This window comes from Natator depressus, chromosome 1, assembly GCF_965152275.1.
Source record: "Natator depressus isolate rNatDep1 chromosome 1, rNatDep2.hap1, whole genome shotgun sequence".
In the NCBI taxonomy this organism is placed as follows: Eukaryota; Metazoa; Chordata; order Testudines; family Cheloniidae; genus Natator; species Natator depressus.
The window spans coordinates 243,338,459-243,356,440 of NC_134234.1; the positions used below are offsets into that span (position 1 = coordinate 243,338,459).

The 17,982-nt window shown below is 42.0% G+C and overlaps 1 protein-coding gene across 1 annotated transcript; it reads left to right on the plus strand.

Annotated features, from left to right (window-relative positions):
• The first annotated feature begins 677 nt into the window (after positions 1-677).
• STMP1 (short transmembrane mitochondrial protein 1) lies at positions 678-15,367 on the plus strand. The gene is made up of 3 exons (XM_074939792.1): positions 678-818; positions 7,874-7,927; positions 12,754-15,367. The coding sequence occupies exons 1-3, from the start codon at positions 804-806 to the stop codon at positions 12,832-12,834; spliced, it is 150 nt and encodes a 49-aa protein (XP_074795893.1). The 5' UTR covers positions 678-803; the 3' UTR covers positions 12,835-15,367.
• The last annotated feature ends 2,615 nt before the right edge of the window (positions 15,368-17,982 follow it).

A 17,982-nucleotide genomic window follows, 5' to 3' on the forward strand; every position in this document is an offset into this window, starting at 1 on the left:
GGGGGGGGTTAAAAATTGACAAGGTAAGGAAACTGTCTGTGCTTGTTTTGTTTAAATTAAAATGGTTAAAAGCAGCATTTTACTTCAGCATAGTAAAGTTTCAAAGCTGTTTTAAGTCAAAGTTCAGTTGCAAACTTGAAAGAACAACCATAAGGCTGAGTTAGGAACATTTCAGTTAGGAACAACCTCCATTCCCCAGGTGTTCCTAACTCTGAGGCTCTACTGTACAGACACTACCTACAAGGCTTTGATTGTCATTTACCTTACCCTAGAATAGAGACAGGCATTCCTGACAATATAAATTGATTGCTGTGTGGTGTTATGTTTTATACACACACACACACACACACAGCTTCAAAGCAGAATCTCTCTTATAGATTTTGCAGAACTCCGAAGCTTCAGCCTTAGTGCAGGTTTGGGGATGTTTATGACACTGTGGGTCTCGCCAGACGGAGTATCAGGCTGTGTGCTTGGGAGGTGGGCGCGTTTGCTCGGGGGAGAGAGACCAGCTCTTGCACAAGGGGTTTGTGCACTGTGTATTTTCTGAACGCCATCCTCACTACCCCACCATAGGTCAGTCCCATGCTGAGCCCAGGGTCACCTCGCCAGAGGCGGGGCTAGAGGGAGGGAAAAGAGGGCCGGGCGTGCAAGACCGGAAAGGATAGGACTGCTCAGACATCCATCAAACCCCTAAGCTAGTGAGACAGCAGCAGGGAGGATGGGACCCGGAAGAGAAGCTGTCGCTGGGGCGAGTTACTTCCCCGCCCGCCCCTCGGAGGAGAGAGAGGCAGCCCGGTTACACCATGTTACAGTTTCTGGTAAGTGTTTGCAAAGCCCCTCCATGTAGAGCCTCTGTCCTGGTGTCTGCTCCCCCCGGGCTCTGCGCTGGGAGGGAGGAGGGGATTGCTGCTGGGGGCGGCCTGGAAGACCCCCCCCCCCCCAAGCAGGAGAAAGGCGCCTCTGACCCTGGAGAGAGAAGCAGCCGCTACATCCACTCATGCCCCTTCCCAGCTCTGTCCATGCAGCGATGGATACATTGGGCCCTGGAGCTAGCTACATACTTTCAGCGCCTCCGCGCGTGTGCGAGAGCGACTGGGAAGCTCGCTCCTGGCTTGATACTGTGGTTTTCTGAAGGGATCCCAGACTTGGGGCACTGATGAACCTGGGACCTTGCTTTGCAGCTGCTGCCCATTCAGAAATCGTCTGGACTAGGATAAAAGGCGCTTAAGGGTGAACTAACACGTTTTAAAAAAAACTTGAGTGCAGGCTGTATTTTGTTAACGTGCTAGCTGGGCGAGATGAAGCCTAGGCTACACCGGGGCCAGCTAATGTGTTAAAATACAGCTAACCCTGACATGCTCTAGCGTGGTGCTTGTATTTTCTAACGTTCGTTAAAACACGTTGGCTGAAGTGTGGTGGTTTTTTTTTTGTTTTGTTTTTTTAAACACCTTTACCGTAGTCTAGATTTACCCTTCATGATGCACCAGCTTCCAAGCCATGGAGATTGAATTGCTCTAGAACTTCAGCCTTATGGTTAGGATTTTGGGTATGTCCTCATTGGATAGTTAACTTGAGTGCAGATAACCTGAATTATCCCTCCTGAGTGAGCGTAGCCAAATTGCAAATAACCCTTAAATTGCTGTGTCCACACCAGTGCTGCACTCATTTGTCTGTGGTGTTAAGCCAGGGGTTCTCAAACTGGGGGTCGGGACCCTTCAAGGGGTCATGAGGTTATTACATGGGGGGGGGGGGTCGCAAGCTGTCAGCCTCCACCCCAAACCCTGGTTTGCCTCCAGCATTTATAATGGTGTTAAATATATAAAAAAGTGTTTTTAATGTATAAGTGGGGTTGCACTCAGAGGCTTGCTGGGTGAAAGGGTCACGAGTACAAAAGTCTGAGAACCTCTGTGCTAAGCAGTCTGGTAGCACATCCCAGGATACTTAACTCTGCATTAAGCTGAGTTGATCCTGTCTAGTTTCTTGCCAGTTCATCCATCTGACTCTCAGCAGCTTGTCAGGTGGACTGCTTTTGAGCTGGATACACCAGTACTTCCAGGGTCCACAGCTCCATTCCTTGACATCTGTTAAATATTATTCACTGTACCAAGCGGGGTTTTTCCTCATTAAAAGTTATGCAGGGATGGAAAAAGAGGAATTATTTTAGGGCCAGATTGTGATGCCCTTTCACCTCAAATAGTCCCTTTGAAATCAGCAGATCTAAGACCTTTATTCACACTGAATAGTATATCACAATCTAGCAGTTAATTATATGGATAGCACTTTCAAACACACACACGTGACTTAGCCTAAAAGTCCCACTTGCAAAAGTGACTTGCTGCATGTCCAACTGCAGGACAGAGGCACAGCTACAGTGCTGTAGTGCCATAATGTGGATGCTTGGTATTTTTCCCTTGATGTAGTGTTAATCCACCTCTCCCAGAGGCGGTAGCTAGGTCAATGGAAGCATTTTTCTATCGACGTATCTGCATACACAGTGGGGGGGTTAGGTCATCTACCTACGTTACACAGGGTGTGAAATTTTTCACAGACCTGTGTGATGCAACTAGGTTAATCTACTTTGGAATTTAAGGGCTGGTCTACACTGAAAAGTCACATTGCCATAGCTACATCTCTCAGAGGTGTGAAAAATTCACACCCCTGAGATATGTAGGTAAGCCAACTTAACCCTGGTATAGACAGCGCTACAAAAGGATTCTTCTGTTGACCTAGCTACCACCTCTCGGGGAGGTGGATTACCTACAGTGATGGAAGAACCCCTCCAATTGCTGTAGTAAGTATCCACACTGAAGTGCTGCACTCCCGCAGCAGCGTTGATGTAATTGTGCTGCTATAGCATTTTAAGTGTAGACATAGCCTAAGTCTCATTGAAAATCTATCAAACTAAGGTCTATACTAGGAAATTAGGTTGGTATAACTGTCACTCAGGGGTATGAATCGATAGCTCCTTCCCTTATGGGTGGGAGGCCTTTATCAATGGGTGGGTCCATACCTGCCCATCCCCAGTGTCTCAGTAGGCCAGGAATATATTAATTTTTAAAGTAGTATTAGGCCACGCCTGATAAGACCCTGAAAATGTACTCTGAATATGTAGCATACCATGTGTGTAGATAACTGGGGGGATTAGCCACCCCCATATTCCTCTCCCCCCCCCCCCCAAAAAAAAAAAAAGGCAGGAAACAATGAGTTTGGAACAGAAGCTCATTTATCTCACTTTATTAAAAGTGGACAAATTTAGGCATGGTACAAAACTACACACAGTGATATTCAACAGCTATTATTTACCTCTTGCCCCCTCAAATAAAAAAAGTTGTCTACACCCTCATAATACACTGAATATACTGTGGCCTTACTAATTTTGGTTACATTCTCTTTTGGTTCACCCTCTATATGTCTACAATATACAGCTTCCTTTATTCTTAGCCACTTTTTTTTCTTCAAATCACTCCAGATGTATTCCATTGGATGCCAATCAGGTGACTGTACAGGTGAAAAAGCCCACTGCTTTAATGCTTTCTCTAAGAAAATGTATGCATGGTTGATGTGTACTTTAATTCAGTGGCTTTCAACCTTTTTTCATTTGTGGACCCTTAAAAACTTTCACATGGAGGTGCGGACCCCTTTGGAAATCTTAAACATATTCTGCGATCCCCCATTGAAAACCACTGCTTTAATTCATTGTGCTTTTTGAAAAACAGGTACTCTTGCTCCCTATAGGAAGACTCAGTTCTAATATCTCTTCATATGTTGCGCTCACTTTTATGCTATTAATGAAACACAGGTTACCAATACTTTTATAAGACACCGCCCATGCAAATGGAACAACGTTCTGCTGCTTTTGTATAGTGCCAACGCATCTTAAAAAGAGTTGCGCATGGGGCTGATGCTTTCAGGGCATTCATTGGCTCACCGCTACAGTAAAACCAATCCAACCTTTGTAACAGAGTGATACGTGTTAATTGGTATTTTATCACACCATTTTTGTTCCAAAACAATTCAGAAACTCAAAACTGTTTTAAGCATATTTTAATCATATTGCTCCTCCAGTCTGGTATGGGTATTGTCCTTGTGTTCTGCCTTTTGGTTTCCCCTCCCCCTCCATTCAAATTTTCACCTTGTGAAGTCTGCCACTTTGATTTGACAATGCTTGCCTGTTCTGTTGCAGTGGCTGCAGTTCATTTAAAGCTTCTGGCTTATTTTGTCCCTGAGCCCAGCCCTGCTCTGACTTTCTGCAAATATGATAAGCTATACTTGAGGTCAGAGTTAAACTCTTTGCCCACAGTCAAATGATACTTTTTTTCCCCTCATTCCCAGTCCTAAAGCATTTGTTAATGAATGCAGCTGTTTGCCTCATTGACTAGCTGAACGTTCTTTAAACTTTTGGTCTTTTTCTTTTTCTACATGTGTCTGCAAACTCTGGCAGATGGTAAAGCCAGATGCCCAACTATATGATTTATTTACAATTCTATTTAAATTCTTAATTGATGCTAATGCCTTTAATACCTGGCACTTATTAAAAGTAAACAGCAGGGTGCATGCCAATAGCACAGCAGCAGTTTCTCATTTCCCATTATAGGTGCTACTTGTGGCACCTTAGAGACTAACCAATTTATTTGAGCATAAGCTTTCTCACGAAAGCTTATGCTCAGATAAATTTGTTAGTCTCTAAGGTGCCACAAGTCCTCCTTTTCTTTTTCCGAATACAGACTAACACGGCTGCTACTCTGAAACCTGTCATTATAGGTGCTGCTGACCTAATTTGGAGATACTGTGGATTTTTAGCCATGTTCGGACTTGGTACCAATAAGTCCCAATAATACATTGCATATTAATCAGAAAATCAGGACTTTGAGCTCTCTTTAAAATATATTTTTAAGTTAGCTGGCTATTTCAAATTCTGGTCTCTGTTGATGATGCCAGCAGAGAGCCTCTTCTGAATCACTTTAGCTCTTGGGTGTTTATTAGAAAATAAGCCCACATATCCTACCCCTAATCCAACACGAGATTTAAAAAAAAAATTGTAAATGCATATGCATTTCTTCAGAATGGACCCATTTGTAACTCTTTTGTTCCAGTGAAAACAGTGGGTAATAGGACTAAAATGCTCAGCAGATTTTAGAATCCTGTTTCTGAACTCAACTGATGTTTGAAGTCCTTGTGTTGCAAATGTCTGATAAAAATCAGTTTTACTTAACTTTCTGATTAGTGCCTGAAAGCTGGTGAAGGGAAAAGAGGAAGGGCATATTAATTCTGGGTTCCCTCCTCTCCTTTCCTGTGCGTGGAAAGGGTGTCTGTCTCTCCACCCTAGCTGGAGCTGTAGCAGGGAGATAAAGGGATAATCTTACAAACTTTATATTTTTGCCTTTCAGAGTTAAGTAATTGCTTGTTTTACATTTAACATGTATCTTAGCATGTTGGGTGGCTGTTAGAAGCCCCTCATTAGTCCTTACTGTCCTTAATTGGCACGTACCCTTTAATTGACAGCATTTTTAGTTGTCAAAAGTGATCAAGATGAAACTGTGAGACTCCCCCTCTTCATGAAGTGGCATCTCTTAAACCCTGTATAACTGATGAAATAGCACATCAAAGTCTAGACTGATCTTGCATGGAGTGTGTGGAGCTCTGACTTCAGCTAATGGGATACAAGTTGTTTATGTTCTTGTGTTTGACATGCGTGTTAAGATACTTGCAAACAAAATAAGACTCATTGCATGGTAAAGTATTGGACCCCGCTTTGGAGTCGGATGTATTTTAGGCTAAGAGCAGGAGAATGAAGGTGTTTTTGTCCTTTCTAGGAGAAAAAAAATCAAGAGAACTTTCTTAGTAAAACTATTTTATAAGGGCTAGACTGAAAGGTTCCCCCAGTGACTAGCAATATAAGCCAGTCTTTGCAAAGAGTCTTGAGAAATTCTCAGCTGAGAGTCTGCTTGCCTTTTGGGTGAATTCATGGATACTGCCAAGATATAGGAAAGGCCCCTCTGCTGGACTGACTTTCAGCATTAAAAGGAATCTTAAATCCTGCTTATCTCAGTGCAGCATGCATTAACAATATCCCATGCAAAAAACTTAATTAATTTACAGTTAAGTTTGCGATAATAAAACATAGTCTTTATACCAAACACACAAAAAGGACACTACATTTTTTTTTAAAAAGCCAAGAAGTTCTAAGCTCTAAAAATGGAGTAAACAAATAATTTAAATAAATGTTCCATTTCCCTTACAGTTCAGACATTAACTAATGATGGCATCAGCATGTGAGAATGTGCAACCAGTTCTATTAATGGCCATGTCTTTCTGACAAGAACACGTTTTTGGGGTTTTTTTACCAGTGACTGGTGCTGTGTTTCTGCTGCTGGAAGAGTGAGTTATATTCTGTTCCACTTTGTGCAGTGAATACAATTTCTAGCTAGGTTTTGATTTCAAAATCGTTGTTGTTGTTGTGTGGTGTTTGTTTTTTTTTTTTAAAAAAAAGCACCACACAGATTTTCAGAGATGAGGCCAAACTTGCAGTATTGATAGTCAGAAAAATCTTATTAGTATTTGTACATCAAGCCAGCTTAATCTGAAATTTAATGATAATAAGGGCTAGAGTTTTACCTGGAGTTGCTGGATGCGAAGCACTTTGGAAAATCTGGATGTATATTTCTGAGGAAACAATGGGTATTTTTTTTCCCCCCTCAGGTGTGATTGAGACCTGAGTTTCTCCTCATCCTGCAAGTGAAAGGAGCTATGCACTCCATTTCCCTCTTACTCTTTCTTTAAGCCTCATGGACTGAAGTGATCTGTTTCTTTAGCACCCAGCAACCACTATCCCAAGCCTGGGACCTAAATTTACATTCTGTGCAAAGTAGCATAACTAGGCTAGCCCCAGAAATCTATTGATGCACTGTTTCCTTACAGTGCATCAATAGATTTGCCCATATGTTTTGTAGCTCACTTCATTTGCGTGTGTCCTATGTTTTTCCCCTATCTCCTTCCACCCCAGCATTATTATTATTCTTTATAATATAAATAATATATATAATAATAATAATATATAAATTATATTATTATTATTATTTATTATTATTATTATTATTCTTAGTATTTGTATTGTGGTAGCTCCTGTGAGAGCTCCTGTCATAGACCAGTACTCTCCTTGTGCTAAGAAATGTACAAGTATTGAACAAAAAGATTTTTCCTGTGCCATTATATTCCCCAGGTTTTAATGGACTTACTATGATTTATCTGGTAATGGGTGTGCAAGGAACTTTACAGAACAAAAGACCAAGCTCTGCACCAAAGATTTCTTGGAATTGTAAGAGAACAGTGACAAAGAAAAGTCTCATTCTGATGATGGTGTTTTTATAGAAGCCGGGGTATAAATGGGTACATTGTTGAAGGAAGAGAGAGAGCTTAGGGGAGAGTAGTATAAAACTTATGAGTAGAGCTGGTTGAAATTTTTTGCATGAAAAAACTTTACTGAAATATTATTTTACATTTTCTGGGGGGGGTGAGGGGGGGTTTGGCAAATTTCTCTCTCTTTTTTTTTTTTTTTTTTTTTTTTTTTTTTTTAAACTAGTGTTTTTACCAGAATCTCTTTTTGAAATAGTTAGATTTTTTGACCACCAAAACCACCTGCATTCTCTTAATGAAAACAAGATTTCAGAAAATGATTTGGGGAAAAATCTCCATTTTTGAAGCCTGTGAAATGGAAACCATTTCAAAAATTTTCATGATTTCCCCGCCATCACCATTTTTTTTTTTTTTTCATCCTCCTCTATTGCCGAGTGGTCCTACGTTCTGTGCTAGTGAGGGGGAAATGTTAAACTCCTTGTCATTTATTTTGTCTTTTTTTCTTTTTTTTCCTCTTAAGCTTGGTTTTGCTCTTGGCAATGTGGTTGGGATGTATCTGGCTCAGAATTATGATGTAAGTATTATTATTTATTGTAGTAGTAGCAGTACTATTTTGCAGGAGCGGCCCTACCTGTTTTACTGGCCGGGGCAGAGAATACTTTGAGGACCCTTTTGCCAAGAAGCTGAGCTCAAACAAACCAACAAAAAAAGCTGGCCAAACAGGGCCGGGGGGGGGGGGGGGGGGAGCTGGCCAATAAGCAGAGCAAAAATGACCAGCCAATCAGAATAAAGGGAAAAAAACCAATCCCAAAACAAATCCGATGGCACAATGATATGGTGCCCCATGGATGTGGGCAACCAGCTTCCCCACACCTAGAACTGGCCTTGATTTATTTGTATTACAGTTATGCTTAGAGGTCACAGCTGAGATCAGGGCCCCATTATGCAGATGTTGCATAAACACATATTAAGATACAGTCTCTGTCCTGAAGAGGAGCTTATAGTCTAAACAGACAAAGCAGGGGAAAATGGTGGCCCAGAAAAGTGAAAAGACTTGCCCAAGATCACAGCTGGTCAGTGGCAGAGCAAGGATTAGAACCAGCTCTCCTAACTCCTAGTTTAGTGCCCTGTCTCGTAGGCTACACTAGCTGCCGCACAGTTCTATTTCTTTATGTATGAAAGTTTGATAGCGACTTGTATATCTCCCTCCTATGAATGATGAAAATGGAATTGTCAGGAGTGTTTGGGAGGGCTCAACCTGTTGAGTTCTGCTTGGAATTTTATGTAGACCTGAACTCTTCCTTTTCTCCTTGGATTGAGGTTTTCTGAACATGAATTAAGGGGAGATTTTGTCTTCCAAGAATTTGGAGCAGAAGCCTTGGGGCTGAGCCTCCAGACTTCGGTAGCATCAGTGGAACTACTCACATATGTGCAGGTTTGAGGATTTAGTAGATCTAAAATTAAAAACCTACTGTCCAATTAGAAATCATATATTTAAAACATTCCTTACCTGTGCTACTAATGCTACCTTAAAATTAAAAGAATCTAAGGGTGAGATCCATAAAGATATTTACATTCCTAAACCCCAGACTTAGGCACCTAAGTCCCAGTATTGGCTCCATTACGATGCACAAAACTCTCTCTGAACTCTGTAGACACCTAAACTCTCACTGTGCCTAAAAATCAGAGGGGTAGCCATGTTAGTCTGAATCCACAAAAATAATGAGGAGTCCGGTGGCACCTTAAAGACTAACAGATTTATTTGGGCATAAGCTTTCATGGGTAAAAAAACCCCACTTCTTCAGATGTCACTGTGCCTAAGGAACGTTTTACTGCAAAACATTAGGAGCTTACATTTCTGCCTCTGAACAAGTTTGCTGGCAAGCCTTCTAGGCGTACAGGCACCTGTGTCTTGCCTAAGCCCCAGGGTGATTCACAAACCAGAGGACAATGGGTGTTCAGATATCTAACTCACCTGAGGGGCCAGATCTGGTAGCAGTGCTCAGAGGCCGCCTACCAGATCGGGTTCCATTCAAAATCCAATTGAAGGAGGAGATGGTGGTGGTGGTGCCGACACTACAGTGATTAGAGCTCTCGCTTAGGATGTGGGAGAGCCAGGTTTGTTTTCCCCCTCTCTGCCAAAGGGGGGAAAGGATTTTAACAGAGGTCTCCCACCTCTCAGGAGAGTGTCCTAATCACTGGTTTATGGGATATCCTGATGTGGGGCTACCTCCATCTCTCCTGTTGAAGCTGTTCCACTCTGACTAATTAACAATAATAATAATAGACTGCTTATGTATTTATCCACCACAACCACCCCTCTTCCTCTGGCCATTTTAGGTGCCTGCCTTACTCCACACAACTCAATCCCTCAAGAAACAAGTTGGGCATCTAAACCAGCTGACTCCAGGCAGTGGGTTTCCACTTTTTGATTGCTAAGTAGAGATTGTCTCCCTGCAGCCTGGTCTTAGGTGATTATCTCTGAGAAGGGCTGGGGTTAGCATGGCCCTCCCCCCGCCACCCCTTGTCAGCATCTCCCATTGGCTGGCTTAGGTGGCTCCCTGCCTAGTGTGCTGTTTTTTGTGGATCACAGTCTAAAGGTATGTCTACGTTAGAAATGTTACAGCCAGAGGTGAAAGTAAGCTGGTACAGTCTGGTCTGGCATACTGGCAAGAGCTGGTACACAGCTGACCGTACCGGCGGGGGTCAGCTTCCCCGGGCTGGTGATTTAAAGGGCCCAGGGCTCCGTCCACCACTACTGCAGTGGAGCCCCGGGCCCTTTAAATCGCTGCCAGAGCCTCAGGGTAGCAGCGGCAGCTTTAAATCGCCACCAGAGCTGCCGGAGCCCCGGCCCTTTAAATCCCCCAGGCCCTTTAAATTGAGATGTAAAGGCCCCGCCTCTTCTGGTTGAGGCCCCGCCCCACTGCTCAGGACTCCAGCGAGTACCAGTAAGTCCTTTAAGTAACTTTCACCCCTAGTTACAGCAGTACAGCTGCAGTGCCACTGAGTGTAGATGCTTACGACAGCAATGGAAGGAGTTCTTCCATTGCTGAGGTAAATCCATCTTTTCCAAAAGGTGGTAGCTAGGTTGACAGAAGAATTCTTCCATGAACTAGGGCTTAGGTCAGCTTAACTATGTCTCTCTGGCATATTAATTTTTCCCACCCCTGAGCAATTGTGGCTAGTCAACTTAACTTTGGAGCATAGACTAGCGCTAAGGCATCTGTCTTTTCCCATTCATTGTATAGGGAACCTGGGTGCCTAACTCAGCTTGTTGGATTATAGTGTGTTTCTATGACTGTCTGGGTGTCTTTGCTCAGCATTGCAACACCTAAATCCCTTTTTGAACCTCATCCTAAATTCCTTTCATCATTTGTGACCTGTATACTTTTGCTTTTCACTCATCTTGGACAATGAAAATAATCCAGACAGTTTAATTTTCCTCATACATTAGCAGAATCCTGCTATCTCAGTGTTGCAAACGCTGTAAGGGAATGGTATTCCTTTAAGAATAAATTGTTTCTATTGTTTGTTTTTAAATCAGGGAAATTTCATTAAGCTAGGTTTTGTTAAAGCTTGTTTTTACAAAACCTATACTGTAGTTTAGACCTAAACTCACCTGAGTGTATGTTGCATATGTAATTAATGAAAATATAATCATTTTCCTGCAGTACAACTGAAGTGTCACCACAAGGGCTGCTTCTGCTTTTAATTCAGAGGAAGTTCTCCCCTGGTGATGTAAAACTGATTTGCTAGCATGAACCATGTATTTGAATGTTACAGTATCTAAGATGATTTTCCACATGGTTGATCATAAAAGCCCCGATTATACAAACAGGGTGATTAAATTAAAAGTTAGGGTGTTTTTTCTCTGCAAGAGTGTGTTTGGCATTTGTGTAAAATTTCTTTAGATAGGGAGCTCTTTTAGGAATAGGCCCAAGAGTAAATTAAACAAGGAGTTTTTAGGAAGTATTATCACCCCTGCAGATGCTGCTAGGGAACGTAAAGGTAATTCAGTGTGTGACTTTTCATAACGAAATTCAAAAGCTTCAGCATTCTGCTCTTTCATATGTTGTCCCCAATCCTACAAATGCTTATGCATGTGCTTATCTGTAAGCATGTGAGTAGCCCTACTGACATCATTGAGACTACTTACTTGCTTAAACTGAAGTATATGTATAAATATATGTAGTTTGGGGGGCTTAGTTTCAGTTTCACAAAATTAGTCCAATTTGCCCCTACCCCACCCCCCTGCAAAAATATTTCTGATGTTTCCCATATGGCTAACCTGACCACTCAAGTCATGAGTTGAGCCCCAAAAAATCATGAAATTTGGCTTAAAAATCATAACCCAAAATGCGTGTTTTTATTCATGTTTTATTTGCCTTTGGTGTGTGTTGTTTTATGTCCCAGTTGGGTCTCATCTACAAGCTGTTCTCCACAACCATGAGAGCTAGAACCTTAATACAAAAGTTGAGATTCTCACATAATCAGTTAACTTGAGGAGCTGTGGCTTTGAGGGGAAAAGAAAACAAATTTTGTATGATTGCCACTAAAATAAAGAATTCACAGCATGGCATTTGCCATTATCAGTCAAATTTTGATTGGTTCATTTTCAGTCTAAAATGCTTTTGTTTTTAAGGGGAGACTGCTGGAGTTTTGCAGCTCAACTAGATCTTTAGAACAATCTTAATTTTTTTCTTTAAAGTGTGAAATTTCAAAACGTTGCAGATTTCAGTGCAAAAATTGACATAGGAGACATTTTTGGGGCCAAAAAATAGAGCAGAATAAATACTTTTGACATCTTGCAAAAAACATTTTCCTCCTTTTGCACAGCTCTTCTTATAGGTTTTAACTAAGACTAGAAAGAACTGATGTGTTTGTTTACTCTGACTTCCTACATTACACAGGCCATAGAAATTCTCATTATACTTTGTTGGTATTTTCAGAAGAATGTGTTAATATTATTGAGTTGGTGTTTTCTGGGGCCTACTCTTTGGCAGTTCATTTTCTTCCGGTAAGGTAGACAGGCTGGTCCTTTAAATGTCCTATGTACTCCTTTATATGTCCATCCTCCTTTCCCATTCCCAGCAACAACAAAGATTACCCCAAATTAGGTTTAACTCTCCTTCCATCCAAAAAGATCTGGATGAGACTCCATCGGGGGAACATCAGCACCACCACTGAGTTGACTCGAAAGGGTTGCTCAACATGTCTGCAAGCCACTTCTTCTTTGCCCCACCTCATGGTACTGAGCATGCTGCTTCTGTGGAGTGGGTCCAAGGAGCCAGGTCTTTTTTATAAAAAGTTTAACGCTAACAGTTTTTCTCGCATTCCTTAATTAGTCAACTAAACAGCTGATAATGTCTAACTTTTTTTTTGTTTAAAAAAAAAAAAAAGATTCCTGACCTTGCAAAGAAACTTGAAGATATTAAAAGAGATGTGGAAGCTAAGAAGAAACCTCCCAGTGACAAATCCTAAGCCACTGATGTTGCCCGGATCATCTCCAAACAAATTTCAAGGATGTAATTCCCCTTCAAGCTACAAATTCCAAGTAGAAGTGTGGCTTTTGGGGATTTCCTCCACTTCCAGTCTCCCAGAACCTGGCTGTCCTTGAGCTGAAGTGCAATCATGAATGTGCGGTGAGACCTAACATCAGGAGTTTCAGGGAACCTGATTCTGAGCTGATGTGACTGGAAAAGAAACTTTGGATTTTCTTGCTGTTACCTAATATTTTATAATCAATTTTTATATGGCTCAGCTGGAGATCACTGCAAATCCTACAGTTATCCCTACCTGATGCTTTATAATAATTCTTAAAATGCCTCAAAAGAAATTAAAACAAATGTATCCGGAAGTCACTTCTGAAGACTACTTTTATTCTGAGTTATATTACTCCACTGTCCTTTCTTTAATCCTCCTGTGTGGGACTGAATCATGGATAATTTCAGTCCCTGTGCTGGAGATGGAATGAGAGCTTTCTGAGTGTCCAGTGAATTTACATGTAAAATTGTCTGTTTCCACTGTTCTGTTGTATATTGTTTTTGGCAGTGTTTCTCTTTGCACAAAGTGAGCGAAAACATGAGTGACTCAAAAGGATGTAAAAGGCTACCAACTTCAACCTACATTTTATCTTCACTGGTTTTTCTTTCTCTGCTCTGTTCCATTGGCTCACCCCATTTCATTTTCACGTCTTTCCCCTCCCCTTGGTCGTTTTGGAACACATACCTTAGGCTGGGGATGATGAATCAGCAGCTGACTAAGTGAATTTGAGTCATCTTCTAAAAATGGTTACGCATACAGCCCTTTAGCATCTTCTCCTTACTGCCTCAAACAGCTCTCTTCCCCTGGATGAGAGGATTAGCACATTGAGTGTAGTATTTAACACACCCTACCAGTCCTTCAGCCCCCTGCATTGCCTACAGACCTTTTCTTTCGTAATTGGACAGTAATTTTAGTATGTTTACAGGTTCATCTTACCACCTCACTGAGCATGCTCGGGCACTACTTAGCCTAGCGTGTTCCCCTTTACCTCTCTCAACCATAATATATTAAATGGAAATGCAAACCCCTTGGTATGAGGCATTGATTCGTGATGATACAAGGACTACACTCTTTGGCCTGAACTGTAAATGAGACACATCCTATCTGGTAAAAAGAGATGTAAATGTATTAGTTAAATAAATTTAATTTGCATTAAGTGCAACAGCCCATCAGTTGTTTGGATTTTTACTGTTCTCCATTAAAAAAGCATCCATCCTTTGCATTTCACATCTATTTTTTTTTTTTTTTTTTAGAAGTACATGTATAAACAAACAGACCCATCAGGTACCCCTGATCAGTAACCCTGCAGCAACAACTATAACAAGAATTAATTAACGTCACAACACCTGTATAAGGTGAGGGGGGGTGGAATTATCCCCATTTTACAGATGGCAAACTGAGGGCAGAGAGAGAGATTAAAGCTAAAATTGTCAGAGGTGTCCCTTAAGTTTGGGCAGCCAACTTGAGACACACAAGGCTTTATTTTTCAGAGTATTTATCATTTTGTAGCCCTGTATAGGTTCAAAACAACTCAATTTGACTCTAGTTGCAGTTGGAGTGCTCAATACTTCTGCAAATTGGGCCCAGGTATTTCAGGTTGGGCACCCTGTATGTTCCACATATACTATCAGTGACCTCTAGTTAAAAGTCTGATTCGAGTAACTTGCTCAGCATCACACAGGAACCCCATGGCATAGGCAAGGATAGAATCCAGTTTTCTAGGGCAGCATTCACCTAAAACCATCCTTTCTTTTCCTGCAATTCCCTGTCTCAGTCACTACACACCTTCCAACTATTGCAACAAATGATAGAGGGTTTCTGTGACCAGTAGCGACTTTCACTACAAAGCCCTTGTCCCTTAGCACCTATATACCCTCCAGCCCCCTCCCACTGCTCTCCACCTCAACAGCTCCTGTACTCCCTCAGCTTTTCCCCACCATCCTTCAACTTCTGCAACTGCCTTTTCTCTGCCTGGCCCACTCCCCAACCCCCACATTCAAATCAGGGTGCCTTTCTCCTGTACCTCAGTGCCAGCAGGGGGAGCACAGAGAACAGGAGGAACAATTGCAGGGAAATTCCCGCTCAGCCTTGAATCCTGGGGCTGGAGCATGCTCAGAGCAGTCAGAAACTTATGAGCATTTAGCTGCCAAACTTATTCATCTGCAACTTTTCAGAGGCTTATAACTTAACCAAATTTGTGCACATTTTCACACGAATGGCAAAAGGTACCTCCCTGACAAATGTCAAATCCAGGCTCCAAAAAACAGAGGTTCTACAGCAGGGATCGGCAACCTTTGGCACATGGCCTGTCAGGGAAATCCGCTGGCGGGCCAGGACAGTTTGTTTACCTGTAGCATCCGCAGGTTCGGCTGATCTCAGCTCCTACTGGCTGCGGTTAGCTGTTCCAGGCCACTGGCAGCGGCGGCCAGCACATCCCTCAGCCCAGGCTACTTCCCGCAGCCCCCGTTGGCCTGGCACGGCGAACCACGGCCAGCGGGAGCTGCGATTGGCCAAACCTGCGGACATGGCAGGTAAACAAACCATCCCAGCCCACCAGCAGATTTCCCTGAGGGGCCATGTGCCAAAGGTTGCCAATCCCTTTTCTACAGCCAAATAGTTGTGTGTGGTTTTTTTTTGTTTTTTTTTTAACATGGGCAAAACAATTCATTTCCTTTTAATCTCATTCTTGGAAACGGCCAAGCCATTTTAGCTGAAATTTTCCAGAAAAGTTGACTCTGAGTCAAACACTTGGCATGGAAAATTTCAGACTGAAGAATGGAAGTTTTGGCAAGGTTATAAACGACTGAAAACAGGATCTTATAGTACAACCTTAGTAACAGATGGAACCATCCCCACCTATAAAAATAAACAAAGTAGATATTAGACATTCCTACCAGCCATTTAAAATGGTAACACTATTTGTTGGTGATTACCCATAGGCATCACGGTAGAAGTGGGTCTGGAGAAGGAGAAATAGCATCACTGATGATAGGAACTCCCTTGGAAAACACAGCTATGCTTAACCACTATTGAGCGCACAGGATTCTTTAAGAGACTCGCATTGGGTGATTCAAAATCTATTCAAGTCAACCTTGCAGTCTGTACTCATGCACTTTCCCCCTAAGTATTGAGTTCAGAACTGGACCCATGCTGCCTACTTTTTTTTAAAAGCCCCTTTTGCAAATGTGATGGATTTGGTAATAAACAATCTGAGGGAAATTATTTTTCTTCCTTTCTGCAGAACTTTAGAGCCGAAATTTTGACATACTCTACTTAAAACCACTCTGATTTCTTCAGTTACCACCTACAATTATTTGAACAATTATTGTGAATTTAGTTTTTTCCCAAAGAGTATATTTTGCTCTTCCTGCACATCACACAAAGATGAGTAGGGAATGAGTATTTAAGCTTTCTCTCTAATTTTTGACCCTAGGAGCTGCTTTAACATGAAAGGTGCAATTTATATCTCAAATGTTCATCTGATAATTCACAACTCATGTCAGGACATTTTCTATCAGCCTATAAAGCTTTTCAAATAGGGAGAACCAGGCATATCTGTGGTGCTATATAAACAATACAAAAGTATTAATAATAAGGGTTTAAGTTTTTAAGTATTCCACAAGGTTTGCAACACCTTGCATGATTAGCCCAAAATTACTTTTCTTTCACCTGGAAAATTGGAGAGCTTGATTACATTTTAGAAGGCAATAATTCTTGAAAATTTTTCAAGCCCTATACGATAAATTGCATTAAACATAAGAGTTAGCCATAGGCTATGCTACATTATACTGATGCATAACCCCCATTTACATCTGACTGGCAGAAATTCTATCTGGCATAAAGAGTGCATGATGCATAGTGCCTGCAATGCATGCTACAGTAGGGTTCAGAATTGTTTTGGCCACAGAGGTGTTATAGCAGGTTATGCACAGTTTAGACTAATGGAGAGTATCTTTGAGACATCATCTAGCAGCCGGTTTCCCATTGCACTCAGGAACCATGGCAGTGAGTATATGAACGATACGGAGGTAAATAGCTGAATCACCAACCAGAATCTACAACCTCCCTTCCTTGGCAAAAGTGCCAAGGATGAACTGGGGTGCAACTACTAGCTCCACTTTCTATGGCTGAATCCTTCATGGGGGCACAGCAATGGGAGAGAACAGAGCACAGCCTGTTTCAAAGTTTGGGGAAGGAAGATCTGGAACACTACCGCAGAGAGGCTACATTACAGATGTTTAAATAACAAAAATAGAGCCCTTGACCAACAAATACTGAATCACAGAATGCTTCAAACCAAAAAGCTGTCAATTTAGCTCAAGTTTAGCATTTCCTCTGACCCACGTCTAACCCAACCACTTGCTACTAGAGTTACTGGGCTGGTTGTCTGTTGCCTGTTATAGCTATCCCAGAATACCTTGCTATGGAAAACTGCTGATGCAGCCTGCCCCACCCAATACACAGGTGCTCCTGTGTTGCTTCATGGGCCTCATTCAGGTCAGGCAGCGCCAAACTGAGACTCCTGCAGAATCCTCATTAATACAAATTAAGGAAAAAACTCCATATTCTGGTTGTTTCAATATCTTTCTGCTTAGGATCTCATTCCCTCTCCCCTTTCCGTTCTCTTCACTAACCCTTTTCTGCCCTGCCCCCAACAGACCTAAATGATGGAGGTCTTCATTCTAGTTAAAGAAGGCTGAACATGGTTTTCTGGGGGCCATCTTAGCACAACTTTGAGCACTGATGAATCTTGATAGGAGGCAATTCCTGCTGGCCTAATAGCAAAAGACCTTGTCTCTGTGTATTAAATGACATAATGTAAAATCCTGGCCCAAAGGAAATCAATGGTAGCACTCTTATTGCTTTCTATGGGAACTTAGACTTCCCTCTCCTACCGCATTGTTAGTCACGTCTCCCAACAGGTTCATGTTGACCTCTCCACATATGCTTTTTTTAGGGGGTACTGTGATATATTCTGTGCTGGCCTGGGGACGGCGTGTTGCGTTGGTCGTGCCAACTTTGGATCACTATGGCCAAGACTCATAAAGGTACTTAGGCCCCTACCTCCCTTTGTGCTACTGGGCC

Coding starts and splice junctions, on each gene's coding strand:
- STMP1 (XM_074939792.1), top strand. Junction 7,928..12,753: donor ATCTGGCTCAGAATTATGAT/GTAAGTATTATT, acceptor AAAAAAAAAAAG/ATTCCTGACCTTGCAAAGAA.